Below are 17,942 nucleotides of genomic sequence, written 5' to 3'. Positions count from 1 at the left end.
GTCCCCAGAAATGACTCTGGGAGGACAGCTCTGGATGATGACGTAGACACGGATGGCCAGAGGCATGTCCAAACGACTTTGGCTTCTGTGCCTTTTACAGGTTTTACATTGCTTGTTGATACAGTCAGCTTCCATGTCTCTTTTCTGCTGTTCCCTAATTCCAACCCTGGGCTCCAGTGAAAGTACCCTACAGTCCTTATCTTCAACACATTTGAGCTTTTAATTTGCTGTTGGCTATTCAACCACTTTTCCCTCACCCCTTGCATGTCCAACCTTTCTTGCAAAGGCTAACTTATACTGAGCACTCACTACATGCCAGTTCTTGTACCAATGATCTTATTTGATTATTTCCTTTAATCTTTACAACAAGCTTCAAAATACAAAGGTACTTAAAAAGGATGTAGCGATAGAAAAGGTAAGTTTATTCTGGTGAAGAAGTTTTTGAAATTTATGCATAAGAAGGGTCTTCCACAAGTTTGGGGATATTATGCATTCTGACAAAAATTATGCATAGATTTCAATACTTCTTGCAGCAAAATAAACTTGTAATTTCAGTTCCCCACCACTTCAGGAAGTACCCTTGTAGATAAAAGCACGGACATTATTCCTATTAGAGATAAGTATCCTTCGCTTCTCTCTGGGGAAGAACCTTCTTCACCAGCTTAGACGCAAGTGCTAATGGTTATTGTGAGTATCATTCATCTACGTCTCCCTAGCTAAGAGACGTCCTCCCTAGGAGACCGGGGACCCTTTGGGGACAATGAGAGCAATGCCCACCCTCCCTGGTTAGACTGCAGGGTGTGAGCTGACATCGCTTACCTGCATTGGCTGACAGATGATGGTGAGGGCTGCCGTCTCCCCCAGTCCCTGGTCCTCATACTGCCGCCTTTCCAATACGCTGTCCCCAAAGGTGAGCGAGCTGGATGATGTTGTATTTAAGATGGAGTACGAACTGCAGAGGAAGACGAGGACGATGTTAACTGCTTTGGCCCAGAGTCATCCACACTTCATCCTGGGCTCAGCAGGAGCGTGGGAGTCACACACAGTTCTGGGCTGTGCTAAGGTCACCTCTGGAGGGGGACACCTTGTTTCCTACTGAAGCCTTGCAGTTAATAAATTAGGAGGAGATGGATTTCTGCACTGAGAACAGACACATTCTTCCCTTTGGGTAGGGAGAGAGTCCAATGATTTTGTGCTTATTGGGATGCCACAGGCATGCTGGCACCAAAGGCATGTTAAAGAATAATGAGGTATCAATTATGTACCACTGTTTCCAGCTAGTTTTCTGGTTCAAAAGAAATAAACAATTCCTGCTGCCTTTCATCTTTCCCATGGTAATTTCCATCTGAAGTGAAGAATGAGAGGGAAGATTTTTACTGTCTCCATGACTTTGCCCATGGCTCCTGATGGTCAAGAAAACTTCATGGCCATTATCCCCTATTCTACCCTTTTCAGTCTCCAAACACCATTCCCCATCTCAGCAGCACCTCCAAGATGATTAAAGACAGAATTATTCCAGAAGAGACTGTTCTCAGCAGATGTTCCGAGCTGCGAGCCAAGACCTCTCATTTCGGGCTGAACCACTCTAACGCACAAAGCCCAAGAGAGATCCTGCTGCAAGGGAAGCAGTTAAAATGTGCCACTTTTACATTACGGTGAAGAGTACGATCTCCAAAAAGCAGTAGCTAATGAATGTTGCTGTTTAAGGATGGTTGCTGGGCAAATCCAAAGACCCGCTATCACTGGATGGAGTCCAGGGGGAGCACTGACATTTCAGAGCCCTCGCTCCTTTACCACCTGCGCACAGTCCAGTTTGCCAAGCCTAGGCCTGGGTCGTGTGTGTTGACTCAGCAGTAATCCGTCCAGGTTAGCACCTGGTCTAGATGATTCATTTCTAACAAAGAATAATTCATATTTTATTTTGGAAAATAATTTTTCATATTCATCAACACAATGAAACTAACTGGTTGTTAGGAAAAATTTTTTTTCCAAAATTAAATAATTTTAATATTTGAGCATTCAGTTACTCTAAGAAGTAGACTTTTTTGAGTAAAAATGATAGACTAATTTTATTTGCTTATTTATTATTAAATTTTTTATTTGAAAAGCAGAGTTACAGCAAGAGGCAGAGAGAGAGAGAGAGAGAGAGAGATCTTCCATTTGTTGCTAGTTCACTCCCCTAATGACTGCAACAGCCAGGGATGGACCAGGCTAAAGCAAGGAGCCTGGAACTCCAACTGGGGCTCCCATGTAGGTACAGGGGCCCAAGTGCACATTAGCATGGAGCTGGATTGGAAGAGGAGCAGCTGAGGCTAAACCCATGCTCCTATGGGATGCCGGTGTCAAGCAGGCAGTGGCTTAACCTGCCATGCCACAATACTGGCCCCAGACTAATTGCACTTGTAAACAAAGGTGTCAGAAACCTTATACACTGGAAGCGATTTTCAGCCCTAGTACCTAATGGGACTTTTAAAAAGTACTCACGCTGGGCCCTACCCCTCATAGATTGTGACTCAGTCATTTTGGATAGAAATTGTAGTTTAACAAAGCTGCATCAGTAAGTCTGATGTGCAGCCAGATGAAACCTTTTATGGGAAATTTTGAGTACGTGTAGCCCAAGGAAATCTTGTGCCACGCACATAGCTTAATAAGCTAGCTGTTCTCCTTTCTTTTAAACTGATATCCTCTCAAACATCAGACATTAAAACCAATCCAGCTTTCTTGTCTGATTCATCAAAGCTTCAGGGTTTAGGATGGCTGGCTCTGGAGGGATGCTGACAAACTGCTGTACATGGCTCCCGTGTCTTCACTTTATTACAGCTGGGATGGCACCAGTAGGACCCCTTCCCTCCCTCCTAGAGCTCACTTGATAAGGAGAACGCCAGCCTCCTTCCCACCCTGTCACTGCCATCAAGCGACCTGACTCACTCTGAGACAGCTTGGGCTGTCACTTCCAATAAGACAATAGGCAGACACTTCATGCTGGCAGCGAGGGAGGGAGGGAGCTGAGCCTGGTACCCAGAACCTCTTTCCAAGCACTGGCGAGATGCTGGCTCCTCCCTGGAACACAGTGGGCCTATGGTGAGCCCAGAGGGTTGGGCGGCTCACCCCATGGCAGAGGACGTAACTGGGGCTTCTCAGAGCCAGGCAAGATACTCCAGCAGGATGTCGAGAAAGCCATTCTTAGGAGGGACTCAGAACTGAACAGCAGGGGGTTGTGTCCCTGCTTTCTGCCTGAATCCCTGTGCAACTTCCCCTCCAGCCAGGAGCTCACAGCTCCAGCACCCTGAGGCTGTCTCGCTGGGTTCTGCCTGCTTGAGTCACTTCCGCTTCTGGGATTAAATATAGATAGGACAGTGCAGCTCATCTGCAGGATCATGTTGTGGGAGAGACATTGGATTGGATGAGCAGGTAAATGGGGACAGTAAACATGAGATAGAAAGAAATAATCCTAACACTAATGGGTGTTTTGCATTCAGGGCTGTTGCATACCCAACACTGACCGCGGAGAGCTGAGCCAGCCCTTTTACCGCTGTCTTCATAACCCTACGTGGTAAGTGCATTATTATCTCCATTTTATAGATGAGCAAACAGAGGCTCACAGAGGTCCTGTCATTTGGCCAAGGTGTTGCAGCTGGCAAATGGAAAGTTAGGGCTTGAATCCAAGACTGTTGGAATCAAAACTCAAATGACAGCGTTCCAGCGCTGAACGCCAGTATTTCCCCACTCTCAGCAGCAGAGCTGGCTGTGCAAGCTGGCAGCTTACTTGCAGACATGGCTGCCAGGGAACTAACATCACTAGTAATCACTCAGAATAAAAGGAGTTGACATGCAGACCTCCCTGTGATCCACTGCTCCAGGTCACGTAGGTTTGTCCATGCTTTGACTGCGTTCTAACTTAGGGAAGAGTGGGGTTGCGTGGAGAGATCAGAAAGGGGTTAGCAGGGTTTCTCATGTATACTCTTCACCCACATATAACCCTATTTTTAAAAATAATTAATAAAGTTCTTATTTTTAGAAAATGTTAATTTTAATTTCACCTATTTGAAAGGCAGAGCGACAGCATAGGGGGTGGGGAAAGAGAGATACTCCATCTGGTGTTTCACTCCCCCAAATGCCTGCAGCAGCCAGGGCTGGGCCAGGCCAAAGCCAGGAGTCCAGAGCCCCATCTGGGTCTCCCACATGGGAGGCAGGGGCCCGAGCATTTGAATCATCATCTGCTGCCTCCCAGCGTGTGCATTAACAGGATGCTGGATCACAAATGGAGTAGCTGGGACTCTACTATTGGCTGCAGGTATCCCAGGCCTCAGCTTAACCCACTGTGCCACAATGCCTGCTCCAGCCCTACTTTTAAGAATGGGATCTGGGGCTGTGATTTGTCAGGCAAACAGTCTTTCAGGTCTCAGTTCATTCACACAGTCATGTGTCACTTAGCAATGGGGATGTGCTCTAAGCTCTGCAGCATTGTGTGAACATCACAGACTGCTTCTGCAGGCTAAGATGGCTACGAGGTTGCCCGGGACACAGTCTTAAAGGGACTCCCTGTGGTCTATGCGGTCTGTTACGTGGCGCATGACTGCATTTTGCTTTACTCATTTTGATAGGCACAAAGCGATGACTTTGGAAATCCAAAGTATGTGTTTTGTTCTTCAGAAACATTTCTGAAAAAGCAAATATTTGGGGAACATAAGGCAGCTTTGATTCCCTAATTAGCACCACCAAAGAGTGATGTTTACGGGATGCAGTGGAGGGTTCCCTGCAGGGAAGAGGAACTGCTGAGGTGTGTGGGGAGGTGTTACGAAGAAGGAGAATGTTCCTTCCATTTGGGGTTTAGTCTGTGTGCTTGCTGCTCACCAGAGTAGGGAACCTCTGCGTTCTCCTTCCAGGTAAAACGCTCACTGAAGCCATGCCTGTCTGCTTCTCATTTGTGATGGTCTTTGTTCAGGGCTTCTGCCTCCCAGTCGTCTGCACGTGGTGGAAACGACAGGGAGGAGAAACAGGCCAGCAGGCACGCCGTGGCTGGATGCCCGGAGCATGCCAGGGAAGGGCTGACATTGAGATGCTTGGATTAAGAAAGAGAAGACACGTCTTTTGTTTCTGTTTTCTCTAGTGGGATGAAACAGCCCATACAGCAGAGTCCGCGCTGACCATGGGCCCAGTATGGGTTGAGGGCGAAACGGCAGTAAGGGACAGGTGGGAAGCTGTCAGGGGGCCATGTGCTCTATTTCCACGTTGGCAGGGTCTCCTTACCTTAGGTCACGGTCTGAGCCATGTAAGCACACATGTGCCAAGTCTGAGGACTTGCTCAGTGTCACCAAGCAGGCGAATATGGTCACAGTGCCTGACCTGCAAACTCCTTTCACTGTTGGTCTGGCTGGCATGGCAGCCATCTTTGTAGCTGCTTTGGGGAGTCAGCCCACTCTAGTAATGACCCAGAACAAGACAGGCAGGGGCCCTAAGGCAGAGAAGTCTTACCACTGGTGGGGACACTACACGCTGGCCAGAAGAGGTGAACCCCCAAGGAGCCCGGTTTTGTCCCTGGTTAGGATCCCAGGTAGACAACTACATCAAATGGGACAGGCAGAGTGAAGAAAGCAATCCACTTCCCATTTCCCCCAGTGCCTCCTGTCTCTGTGTTTTCTGGACCTCTGGAACCAGAAGAGCTTTCTTCCCCATGGACCCCATTTGACGGTGACAGCTGTCCTGTGTGCCCAGGAGCAAGGCTGTTTCCCCACCACCTCTTCCACGTCTGCCATAGCAGGAAGAAGGTCTGCATCTGCTTACCCATGGAATATCCAGGTGCTGCATTCGTCAGCCTTGGTAATGTAGTTCTCGGGCAGGAGTCCAGAGCAGCCAGTGGTTAAGGAGGTGCCATAGAGCCAGCCCTCGCTGGTGCTGGTCTGCTCCATGGGAGACATGAAGATGAAGTCCCCTGGGACCAGCTCCAGCTCGTCATCATTCTGGGGGGTGTAGGGGTAGATCACCTGTAAAGTCTGAAAGCAGAAGGGACAATGAGTGAGACCCACAGCCAGGACTGTGTGTTGGGTGTGACCAGTGCACACCTCCAGCTGTGGACGTGCACAGGAGCCCCTGGGGTGTGCAAGCCCCGGACACACTTGGACTCGGATCAGTAAGCATTTGTTCTCTTTCCGGGGTTTTGCAGGTGGACGCTTTGCAGGTACTGCTTCATGGCCCCAGACTTTCCTCCAGCCCATGTCTCCATCTCCCATCAGGATTCAGGCATGGTTTTTGGAAATCCATCTAAAAGCCCAGTCAACCGCTACGCAATTGAATTGAACCTCATTTCCCCAGCACCATCTGCTGGCGCAGGCACTGTAATAGATGCTTGGAACCCAACTCACAGATAGTCAGTCTTCCCTATGGGGTGACAGAGGGACCACAAGGAGAGCTTCTCCTAGGGGATGGGTTAGGGTGTGGAGTGCTCCCCTTCTTATGAATCAAGACATGGTTCCTGCCCTCACTGAGCAGTTTTAACAAAGACCTTGGGGAAGAGTGGCCTTCATAGACATCAAGGTGTGTGTCAGCGTAAAGCCAGCCATCAGCAGCCAGCAAGGAGCAGACCTCGTGTTCCTTCTCTGGGTTCAGAAAAAGCCCCCGACCAACCACAGGCCATGGCACCCAGCTGATTATTCATTTTTTTCCCCTTTCTTTCCTGATGTATGTGAACACCACAGGCAGCCTAAGGGTATTATAGAAAACATTTATTTTATTATTTTTATTTATTTACTTCTTTTATTATTATTATTTTATTTTATTAACAGTGGAACACTTCAATAGTAAGGAAAATATTTCCTATTCACAAGGGATCCAACATGGAGAATACTTTAATTGCTTTTCCTAAGATCCCAAAGAGCCTAATATTCTGGTTCTGACCTCCAGATTTAAGTTTGCTTGGTTTGTTTTCTCATCTAAGAAATAGTGTCTGGATTGTAAGAGTTAAATGAGACAATCTAAGAGAAGGTCCTTGTATACAGCAGGAGCATAATTATTTCTAGAGGCACTTGACTTCCCAGGTGCCAGCCTTCCTTCTAGCCCACCCTACCCCCCAGGTAGGTCTGTGAGTTACGAAGCTTGCTGGTGTCAAGGTCATACACAGAACACTTTCCAAAGTTTGCTTCTGGAAATCTCTAATAAAAGGAGCCAATAAAATGTGATTTTTATCACAGGATGAAATTAATAATGCACAGAACTCATTTACACCACTGAATTTCATTGATTTCCCTTTTATGGAGTTTGCCTATTCTGCCCTCCCCCCATTCTTACTCCAGTATCTTTCTTTTTTTTTTTTTTTAAAAGAATTATTTTATTTATTTGAAAGAGTTACAGAGAGAGGTAGAGACAGAGAGAGAGGTCTTCCATCAGCTGGTTCACTCCCCAAATGACCGCAATGGCCAGAGCTGAGCTGATCTGAAGCCAGGAGCCAGGAGCTTCTTCCAGGTCTCCCACCAGGGTGCAGGGGCCCAAGGACTTGGCCCATCTTCTACTGCTTTCCCAGGCCATAGCAGAGAGCTGGATCAGAAGAGGAGCAGCCAGGACTAGAACCGGCACCCATATGGGATGCCTGCACTGCAGGCTGGGGCTTTAACCCACTGGGCCACAGCGCCAGCCCCTTCAGTATCTTTCAGTTCTAGATCTTTCTGTGATCTGATCATGTCTCCCTCCTTCTGTCCCTCTGCTTCACACACACTCGAACCACTCTTCCAAGCACACCAGAGGATTTTCAGCTAGAGTGTTAAAGCCAATTAAAGGGAAAAAAATGCACAAGAAATCTATTAAATCTCAGTGCTGGGGATGTAATGGTCCAGGCAGAGCAACATTACTTTCCCTGGGACAGGGTGGAGAGAGACAGCGAGGGATGGGGGACAAGTCTCAACCCTGCTGCTCAGATCCCCAAGCACGGCGGTCTCAGCCAGCCACGCCGCTGGTTCAGTGCCGCCTGAGACCCTCGGTGCGACTTCAGAGAACCCCGCATCCATCCTATTGCAGAAAGGGGGGTCTGCTAAGAGATCCCCAGGGCAACAGGAGCATGGAGAAAGGTTCAAGACAACACGTACTAGGCACAGAGCAGTTGAACAGGAAGCGCCTTTGATTTACTGCAGGATCAGACAGAGAATTACAGTGCGGCAGCACATCTAAGGTTCCATCTAGGAGCCACGTGTCCCCCTCTTTTCCTCCTCCCCAAAAGCAGACACGGAAATTCAGCCTTCGTTTCAGGGATACGAGGACGCGTGGCTGCTGAGTGGCACCTGCTGCCTTTGCAGCCCTCTTTGTTCCTCGGAACCGGAATGGGTGTTGTGCTTACCCTCCGAGGGATATTACTCTAGGGCCTTTCCAGAATCCTCCCGGGTAGTTGTCACAAAACCCTGGCACCATTTTACAGGGAACGCAACCAAGGACTGGAGAGTTACACAAGCTGTCCAAGGGAATCTGCTGCCAAATCCATGGAGCCAGGTGTGCTAGGCTACCGAATTTACGCTTTTTGGAGTACCTTGCCCTTCTTCTAGATGGCTACTGCTTGGCATATGGAACTCGTAGGGCCCAATGTCATCCTTCATGCCACCACACATTTGCCTGAAGTGCAAATAGGCACATGGAAGTCCAAATCCACTGAGAAACCTAAACAGGGGAGGAGTCGGACCTTGGAGTGACCTAGGTGTCACTGTGCCTTGCTGAGTGTCCTTGTCTAGGCCACTTGCCTCCTCTGGACATCTGGTCCCTCACTGGGACAATCAATCAAACCTGCCTCCTGGGGATGGGTGGGGTGGGGGGGGTGGGGAGGGTGAGAAAAAGGCAAAAGGTTTGCATATGCAGAAGGCTCAGGCAAGACCAGAAGACCTCAGAGGGAGAGGGCTCGTGGAAAGAGGCCAAGGAGAGCTTGACCAGAAGGAAGTGGCAAGAAATGAATTTTACAAATCAGAGATAAAAGAGGCCAACTTATTTTTAGAAAATAATTCATGCGGGTGCTTGTTGCCTCCTTCCCTCCGTGCCAGTTGAGCAGAATGTGGGTCAGGCAGAAAAGCAATTACCCTTTGAGCTAACTGGAGGGCAGTGTTGATTGGAGGCTATGCCTTGTAAAATTCCACTCCACCTGCCTCCTCTTAGAAAGGTGACTTCTCGGGGGCATCTGCGCACAACCTTGGCCTTTTAAAACTTTGCCTCCACAAGGAGTCCAGTGGACATCTCTCTTGTCATCATTAGGGCTCATCTCAGACAATTCTGGAAGTCAGCACTCTTAGGACCAGACACAGACTGCTTCATGCATCTCTACAGAAACCTGCAATCAGATGGGTCCTGGGGAAGGGTCAGATGACACCAGTACAGCCGGGCAAAGCTCGTGTCCCGGACGCTCACGTGGGGGTGCGCCCGGCCCTGCCCCTTTGACTCCTGGATTGGCTTCTCCCAGCACTTGCAAAACGACAATGAGGTTGCCTTGTCTCAAGCCTAAGATTCTGTTTTTCATATTTAAAAAACCCTGAAAGATAGGCTGAAAAGCTGTGTAAACTAACAAAAATATTCGTTCATTTGCTGTTGGAAAACCGAGAAGTAACTGTAAGTAATACTTAACAAATAAAGTTAAACTGAAAGACAAATTTTCCGCTGGACTACAGTAGTCCTCCTTATTCATGGGGGATACATTCCAGGATCCCCAGAGGATTCCTGAAACCACAGATAGTCCTGAATCCTACAAACACTAGGATTTTTCCTATACATACACAGCTCTGATATTAGATTATGAATCAGACACAGTAAGAGATGAACAACATCTACTAAAAGAATTGAACAATTATGGCAAAAATTGTAACGGAAGTTATTTAAAACTTATACATTATTGGGGCTGGTGCTGTGGTGTAGCAAGTAAAGTTGCTGCCTGTGGTGCTGGCACCCCATATGGGCACCAGTTCAGGTCCCGGCTGCTCCTCTTCAGATCCAGCTCTCTGCTATGGCCTGGGAAAGCCAGTGCTTGGGCCCCTGCCCCCACACAGGGGACCTGGAAGAAGCTCCTGGCTCCGGGCTTCAGACTGACCCAGCTTCAGTGTTGCAGCCATTTGGTAGTGAACCAGTGGATGGAAAACCTTTCTCTCTGTCTCTCCCTCTGTCTGTAACTCTACCTTTCAAATAAATAAATAAATAAATAAATACATCTTGTTAAAAAAGAGCCAAAGTTCTGTTAACTAGAACTTTAAAAACATATATTATTTATTTCTGGAACATTCCATTTACTATTTCCAGACTGTGCTTGACCACAGATAACTGAAACCTCAGAAAACACAACTGCAGATAAGGGGGTGTGATGGTATGGGGTCTTAGTTTACATGGGTTGCCCACCTTTAGTGGTCAAGATAGCTGGGCTCTGACTTAAGCTGTGGTCCTAAATTGCTATTTCACTTGGGGTTGGCCAATTTATCTCTTTTCGTCTTGGCTTGAGCGCAAAGCTGATTCCCTTGGAAGAAGGATGCTTGGATCATGCCAGTGTTCCTGCCTGCAGTGGGGGACAGCTGTCCGGCTCTCTTGACACCATGACATGCAGACTCACAGTGGTTCGTCCAAGTTCACTTTTCTTGCATGTCTGTCCTCTCGCCCCCACGAATTCTGATCTCCTTAAGGACAGGATCACATTTTAAAATTCTAGTAGGTTCCATGTTGTCTCAAATGCCACAGCTACTCAGCCAATATCTGTGGATCATTAGCTATAGGATTTGTGTGTGTGTGTGTGTATTCTTCAGCTCACCTAAGGTCAGGATGATGTCTTCTACTAACACCATGAGTTTACATAATATTCAAATGTTTCTCCCACATATTTGTCATCTCTTCTTCAACTTCATTTCTCTATTACTCCAGTCAGGTTGGCAGACAGAACATGGAGATGTTACTCAGATGAACCCTTGGGACCAGAGAGTTGGGAGGCTTACGGCATCCCAGTGAGTCAGGCACAGCCCGTGCAAAACTCTGGCTGCCTGCCCCCTGGCCAAGTGTTTGCTTCTCTGCTGCCCTTGTTGCCTGTCTCCCTGCACCAGTGAGCAGCAAGCACTCACTCCCGGTTCTGACTCCAGCCCTGCACCCAGCAGCTTCGGGAGCCACGCAGACATTACCTCGTGGTTAGCAAATCGGATGTCCCGAGAGAATATGGTAGCCACCCAGTCGCACCCGAGTTTGACATCAATGTTCTGGGCTAGCTTCTCCAGGGTGGGTAGGTGGCTGGCTTGGAAGTGGTAAGCCAGGGTCACGTGCAGCTGCTTCTTGTGAGGTTCCACATGCACTTCTGGAAGGAGGAAGACAAACGTCAGTTACTAGGATGTGCCAATCACCGCAATGGTGGCGAAGGTCCCAAATAACAAAGAAGAGAATCCACTGGTGACACAAAAACTGTCTTCCTTACAGCTGCAGAATCAGGGGGAGTGGGCGACAGAGCCAGACTCAGTGCCCTGTTTGAGAGGTGACTTTCCTGCAGGAGCTGGGATGGGCTGAGGGTGCTCCCTTGTTGGGCTGACGCCTCCTCACAACAGCTGACGCTGGCACTGGGACCTAAGGGGATGAGATAGCTCCTGTAGAAACCGACTCCCAGGGTTGCATTGTCTAATATTTGAATCAGATCTCTTAGCTTCTGGATCATTAGAAAAATGAGGGGAGAAGACAGACATTTTCAAAGATTAAAACAAGGTTTCTCAGGAGCCCTGGGGCCACATGGTTGGTTGTTGTAAGGGGCTGTGCTGTGCATGATAGGGTGGTTAGCGGTGTCCCTGGCCTCTGCTCATTTGAGGCCTCAACCCTCCACCTCAAGTTGTGACAACTGAAAATGACCCCACACACTGCCAACTGTCCCTGGGGGACACACCCACTGTTGGTTGAGAACTGCTGGCTGAACTTGTGCAGGTTATTAATTCAAGACCTCTGACAAGACAGACAAACCTACCCCCAGGAGAGCATGGTCTTTATCAGTCTTTAGTCTTTGAAATGAGGGAGACTCTGTTGTGTGAGCTGAGAAAGGAAAGAAGATGCATCTAGAAGAAATCAGTGAACTTGAGAAATTAAGGGGACTGGGCAAGTGCCACGGAGAATTAGTGGCCTCGATGCAAGTAGAAGTTGGGCCTTTGGCTTTAAGTGGTTTTCTCTTAGGCTGCATTTTCCTCTGCATTCATTTTTCTCTTGCATGAGCCAGGTCTCTTGTTCATGGTCTACCTCTTCTCAGCATGCCATAATAAGCATTTTCGGTACTTGTTAAATGAACAAACACAGATGGGTAAACCTTCTTATGCCACCTAGACCGGAGGATGACACTAGGTCTACTTTCTGAAGGAATACGGGAGTGCCAACAACTCCACAATCACCAGGCAGAAATTCTAGGGCAAAGACCCGATGACCTGCTTTTCACATTCGGATCGGCCTTAGCTGGCAGAGCCGCCCAGTTCTCCACGTCACCACCAGGGGGCGTCACAGAAGCAGAGCGATGAAGAGATTTTTGGAGCGGGGCTGGCTTTTCCCCCTTTCCTATTGGAAAGCTGGGGCTTTGGCTGCCCGTTAGCCCACTTGTACTCTCAGAACCTGCAGGAGTCCTGGCTGAGACCTGCCCATCTGATCTGTGAAGGATTTGGGTTTTGTGGCTACAACACCAGTTCCGGTTCTCGTGGAGATGTAGTGGTTCTGACAGGGGCTACTGTGGGTTGAAAACAAGTCATTTCCTCGAGGTTGAGGGATAAGAACAGGAAATCATTTGCCTATTATGTTATTTCTCTGCTATTCTGCGCGTTTGAAATGTCAGGCTGCACTCAAGTCAGAGAGCAGCGAGCAGTCCCTGTGGGAGAAGGGGTGTCTGGGCTAAGGAAGTCTGTCTCAAGTACAGAAGGCCTCGTAAGGGCCTGGAGCTCCTTCTGAGCACAGAGACCCCTCCGTCGTCCTGCAGTGATGCTGGGCCCCAACCCCACTCACAGGGTCCTGAGCCCCACGCCGTGCTTTTCACAAAAGGAGGAACGCAAAGCCCAAGGGTCCAAGTGGGCAATAAACAGCAGTAAGGCAATGGCAGGGAATGCGTGCACCAAGAGCTGGGGCAGCGAGGAGCCAATCGTCTGTCTTTGTTCTGCTCTCGCCCCTCTCCAGAATCACGGGTGGGGGCAGGCCCCGGGTCCCCTCCTGCTTTGCATTCCATGTGCCGCTCGCACGGTGCCCACTTCCTCTGCTCCCGGGCTGTCCTCCTGCTGCCCACCCCCGGAAGGCTCCTGCCTCCATTTTCCCAGTTCCTCTTCTGTACGTGCCATAGCTTATCTCTTCCCAGCGCTCTGCAAGTACACAGGGCTTCCCAACCGTGCCCCTGCTCACCAGAAACGACTTCTTACCTTCTTCTCGGTTGAATTCCTCGTGGATAAACACATCATAGGTGCCCCGTAGATGCCTGCTGGTTGCGCTTCCATTCTAGAGGGGGCTGCCCAGGGATTGTCTGTGTGTCCCACAGCATAAGGGTCTCAGTGGACACAGTGAGCTCTCTGCCCCTGGGTCAGACAGGTCAGCCCTACAAGCTCTTCCTCTTCACCCCCCCACCCCCACCCCAGGAGCTATTCCAGTGATAGGCAATTTTAGTTGATTTGAACCAAGTCTTTGTAAGACAAGAGCAAGGGACATCTTCAAGGGATGGAGTTTGGGGACTGTCTTTTGAGGCTTAGGGGCCTGTCTGATTCAGCAAGTTCATAGATATTGGCTCAATGGATTTTATTATGATTTAATAGGAAGGGTTTCAATCTCCTCTCTGTCCAATGCCATGCCCTGAGCAAAGCCCTGGGTCCTCACGGGGTGAATGAGGAGGCTCGGCTTTGCACCTGCCTGGGTGGGATTTTCAGAAGAAAAGGGCAGTCCTTGATTCTGAACTTGGAGGATCCTTCAATGTGATCGGTTGTCTGTGTACCTTCAGCTGTTAGGGTTAAGTAAGCCTTGGACAGTCTGTCCAGGTTAGAGGAACAGGAGTTTTAGTGTTTTTACAAGCGAGCCAGGAGCTGTGGCTTGCGTGTCTCAGTGGGAGTGACCATTTCTGCAGGACCCTGTACCTCCAGCCTCCAGCTCGCTCCCCCACAATGACTTCTCGGCCCTTCCCTTCTGAACTCTTTGGTTATCAATGTGCAGGGCTGGGCTGGCAGCCGCGCGGGCTCACCGGTTTTGGACGCGGCCTCCGCAGCAAAGTCAGCAGCAAATTTCTTGAGGACCTCGGCGCTGTCTTCCTTCACGAAGAGACCGATGAAGTTGGAGGAGGTGTAGAGCTCCAGGGGCAGCGGGGCGGAGAACTTACACTTCCAGCGGCTGACCGTGGTCTGCAGGGCCTCCCCCAGCGCGTCCACCTTGCTGTCCTCACACTGGCAGGTGAAAACAAGCAGGTGTTTGTGAGACACTGGGCATCTTCCGCCGAGAGACTGCAGGCTGATGGTGCAATCGCTGAACTGTCCCTACTGTCTGTGAGGTGGCAGGAGGGCTGCAGGCTCCAACTGACCCAACTGGGACCTACACTGGGAAAGCACCACCCTCTCCCTCCGTCCCTACTCTGAGCTCAGCCCTTTGGGCCCCCTAACAATACGGAACGACTGACTGGTCCAGCAGAAGACAAGGAAAGGGACCAGGAGATGCTGGTCCAAGGCCACACAATGCCAGTTAGGAGCAGCTCGGGAGAGCTGTTGCACACTCTGGTGATAACAGATAATAGCAATGTACTGCACACACTTGAAAACTGCTAAGAGAGTAGATTTTAATTTTTTTACACCACAAATAAACAAGCAGATGAGGTAGTACATATTAATTAGCTTGATCTAGCCATTCTACAGAACATGCATATATCAAACCATTATGTTGTACATCATAAATATAAGAGGACTTCAAAAAGTTCATGGAAAACATGCACTATCTTTTTAAAAAAGAAATTATTTATTTGACAAGCAGGAGAGAAAGAGGGAGAGAGGGGGAGAGGGAGAGAGAGAGAGAGAGAGCACTCCCCCATCTTCTGGCTCATTTTCCAGATGTTTTCAATAGCCGGGACTGGCTTGGGGTGAAACTGGGACCTGGGAACTCAATCCAGGATTCCTGCATGAGAGGCAGGACCCAACTGCTTGAGCCACTGCCACTGCCTCCCAGGGTCTGCATGAGCAGGAAGCTAGAGTCAGGCATCATACCCAGGCTCTCTGATATAGGATGAGGGCATCTTAGCTTCTAGGCTAAATGCCTACCACTGAATTACATATTTTTTTAAAGATTTATTTTATTTATTTGAAAGGCAGAGAGAGAAAAGGAGAGAGATGCGGAGGTGGGGGGTGGGGGGAGAGAGAGAGAGATTTTCCATCCACTGGTTCATTATCCAAATGGCTGCAACGACTGGGGCTGGGCCAGGCTGAAGCCAGGAGCCAGGAGTTTCATCCGAGTCTCCCATATGAGTGCAGGGGCCCAAGGACTTGGGTAATCTGCTGCTGCATTCCTAAATGCATTAGCAGGGAGCTGAGTTGGAAGTGGAGCAACTAGGACATGGACTGGCACCCATATTGGGATGCTAGGGTTGCAGGCAGTGGCTTAACCTGCTTCATCACAATGCTGGCTCCTGAATTATATTTTAATTCCATTTTCCATGAATCTCCCATTATATAGCTATATGGTCCTTATTTGTCAATTAAAAAACAAGTTCTCTTTACTTTGAAGCAAGCAAACAAAAACCAGGAGGAGGACGTGACAGGAAGCCGCCCAGCCTCCCAGGATAAATTGCTGTGTGTTTTGTGTTGTTTTGCACCATTTGTACTTTTTCTATTCCTCTGAGGTGATCAAAAGTTGTCTCTTTTCCCGCCCCCATGATGCTTGGGGAGAAGGAGGCTCAGGGAGCTGGGACAACCTCCTCCCCTCCTCAGCACACTGAAGAAACAATGAGCATCTCGAAAACTCTGAGTGTTTTTGAGAAGGATCCTGGGATGACTAAGAGGAAGTGCTAATCGCTTTAATTTTCATAGTCAATGGCAAAAGAGAAGGTGTTAGGAACATTTTTTTTTTTTTAACTTAGCAGTGAGCAAGCGAGCGAGAGATGTAGTACATCTGGAAAAAACAAAGCAACATGTTTTTCAAAAATTGTCTTAAAGTGCCACCGTTCTGCTCTGTCTTGAATGTGTGTGGGTAAATCAACTCCTCTTCTGTGAGTGTGGAGAGCCCAAGTAGATGCAATGCATTCACACTAATTACAGTGAGGAGGATTTAATTTGGTCATTGAATGAGCTTTCTGACAGCTCAGATTACAGACCAGGGAACTGCGACAGGTGAAAGAGATGTTGGCTTTCTCTAGAAAGATCTATTGGGGAAAAGCCGTAAGGCCAGCAATGCATCTCCTACCTATAGATGACACTGCTGGCTCCTGGCTGTCTCTTAGCTTCTACTCTTCCCTTATTCCAAAGAGTGGAGAGGGCAGATGATAGGGTGAAGCCAGAGGATGATTCTGGCTGCTGACCCATGTGCCACTCAGAGTCCTGGCTGATCCCTAGGAGCTCATGGTCACCCTACTACTACAGCAAACCTGGGAGAAGAGGCTCAGCAGATGTAAAGAAAGAGGAATGCAAGTGAGACCTACCCTGGACCAATGGATCCCAGGGAGGTCCCTGGGATCCCAGGACCAATGGATCCCAGGGAGGTCCCTCCAGGCCTGGGAGCCCCTGACTGTTTTGCCCCTCTCCTGAATGGCTAAGTCTTGCTCCAGGTCCTGAGAGGCCAGCTGGGATGCTGGCAGCCAGGCTCCTTGGAGGGTGGGGGACAGCTACTCACCATAAAGAACTGACAGAGAGTGATGTGGGGGAAGATGTTGTGTGCCTTGTTCTTCCCGCAGATCTGCTTTGACTGCTGCCAAAAGTCCGACAGCTTCTGTGCCAAGGGGCCGGTGGGGCGGAGGTAGAGGACATATTCCCGGGGCAGGGGGTCATCCAGGAAGGGGTCGCCGACGTGGGAGAACAACCTGGAAGATTAACCATGGAAGCCTCGCTTGACAATAATGAAGGGAAGGAAGAACTGCATGAGACAGAACCACCACCCTCGTGTTCCACAACCCGCACTGCGCCTGGATGGGTTTGCATTTGGGCTTTTAAGATCTACCCCTTCATGAAGCTCGCACTTGGTAACCAACTTTCAGATGCACAACTTCTGTTCTGCTGGTTGTCGTTGGCTCCTCATCCCACACCTCCCTAAAAAGAGCCCAGAGCTGCTCTCCAGGAAGCATCCTCGGATAAACTCTAAATCCTTTCCTGCTGCTAGTGCAGTTCCAAGGCATGCTGTGGCCCAGTTCAGTCTGAGATTAAACCCATGCACCTTCAGAGATAAGAGAAGCCCCCAGGAAGGCCGCCCTGGGTAGTGCTGTCCTGGAAGGTGAGTGGGTCTTCTCCTAGGCTCACTTTCCCAGCATCCCCACACCTATAGTGAATTTCTAAGTGGCTGGAGGGGGCAGATGCTGGGAGAAGGGTTCTCTTGGAAAGACTGGATTTCTTCACACAGCTCCAGAGAGAAGCACACCCTGGATCCAGGGCTTATAGCACAGTCTTGGGTTCATCTCCCCTCCCCCTGTCCAAGGGTCCCTTAGACAAAGACTGCACACCCCCACTCATCCACACACACTCACAGCTAATTACATGCTCTTTTCTCTATTTATTTATTTCATACCAACCAGTCACATGCCGCCTGAACACTTCTTCCTCCTGTGGATGCCAAGGCTTTTTGTCTGGAAGAAGAAAGCAAAATTCTATTATTAGTATTTTTAGCTTCCTCTCCCTGCAGTGGCAAGAGTTGAGCGTGAAGGAGGCACCATCAAAGCCATAGTCCACTCGTGTTCCCCTGATGCAGGGGAGACCCCAGCGGCAGGCTTCCCCTCAAGGGCCAGATCAAGGCACACGGAAGTTAGGACTTGTAATTAATTTCCATGTTATTAGCATTGGATTTGC

The 17,942-nt window shown here is 49.1% G+C and overlaps 1 protein-coding gene across 3 annotated transcripts in view; it reads right to left on the bottom strand.

Moving 5' to 3' along the window:
- The window catches only part of UBASH3B (ubiquitin associated and SH3 domain containing B), a 145,733-nt gene that overhangs the window by 17,256 nt on the left and 110,535 nt on the right, over positions 1-17,942 (bottom strand). For 2 of the 3 annotated variants that reach the window (XM_008260390.4, XM_070047424.1), the window contains exons 2-7: positions 17,669-17,722; positions 16,780-16,966; positions 14,156-14,354; positions 11,112-11,281; positions 5,785-5,993; positions 820-952 (exon numbers count right to left, since the gene is read on the bottom strand). In XM_008260390.4, coding sequence (XP_008258612.2) covers positions 820-952; positions 5,785-5,993; positions 11,112-11,281; positions 14,156-14,354; positions 16,780-16,966; positions 17,669-17,722 — 952 coding nt within the window. Of the gene's footprint in view, positions 1-819; positions 953-5,784; positions 5,994-11,111; positions 11,282-14,155; positions 14,355-16,779; positions 16,967-17,664; positions 17,723-17,942 lie in introns of all 3 variants that reach the window. The other variant, XM_070047431.1, reaches the window with a different exon arrangement.

Source organism: Oryctolagus cuniculus, chromosome 1 (genome assembly GCF_964237555.1).
Source record: "Oryctolagus cuniculus chromosome 1, mOryCun1.1, whole genome shotgun sequence".
Taxonomy (NCBI): domain Eukaryota; kingdom Metazoa; phylum Chordata; class Mammalia; order Lagomorpha; family Leporidae; genus Oryctolagus; species Oryctolagus cuniculus.
Note: the sequence above shows the minus strand (reverse complement) of the source record. Positions and strands in the feature narration are given on the sequence as shown.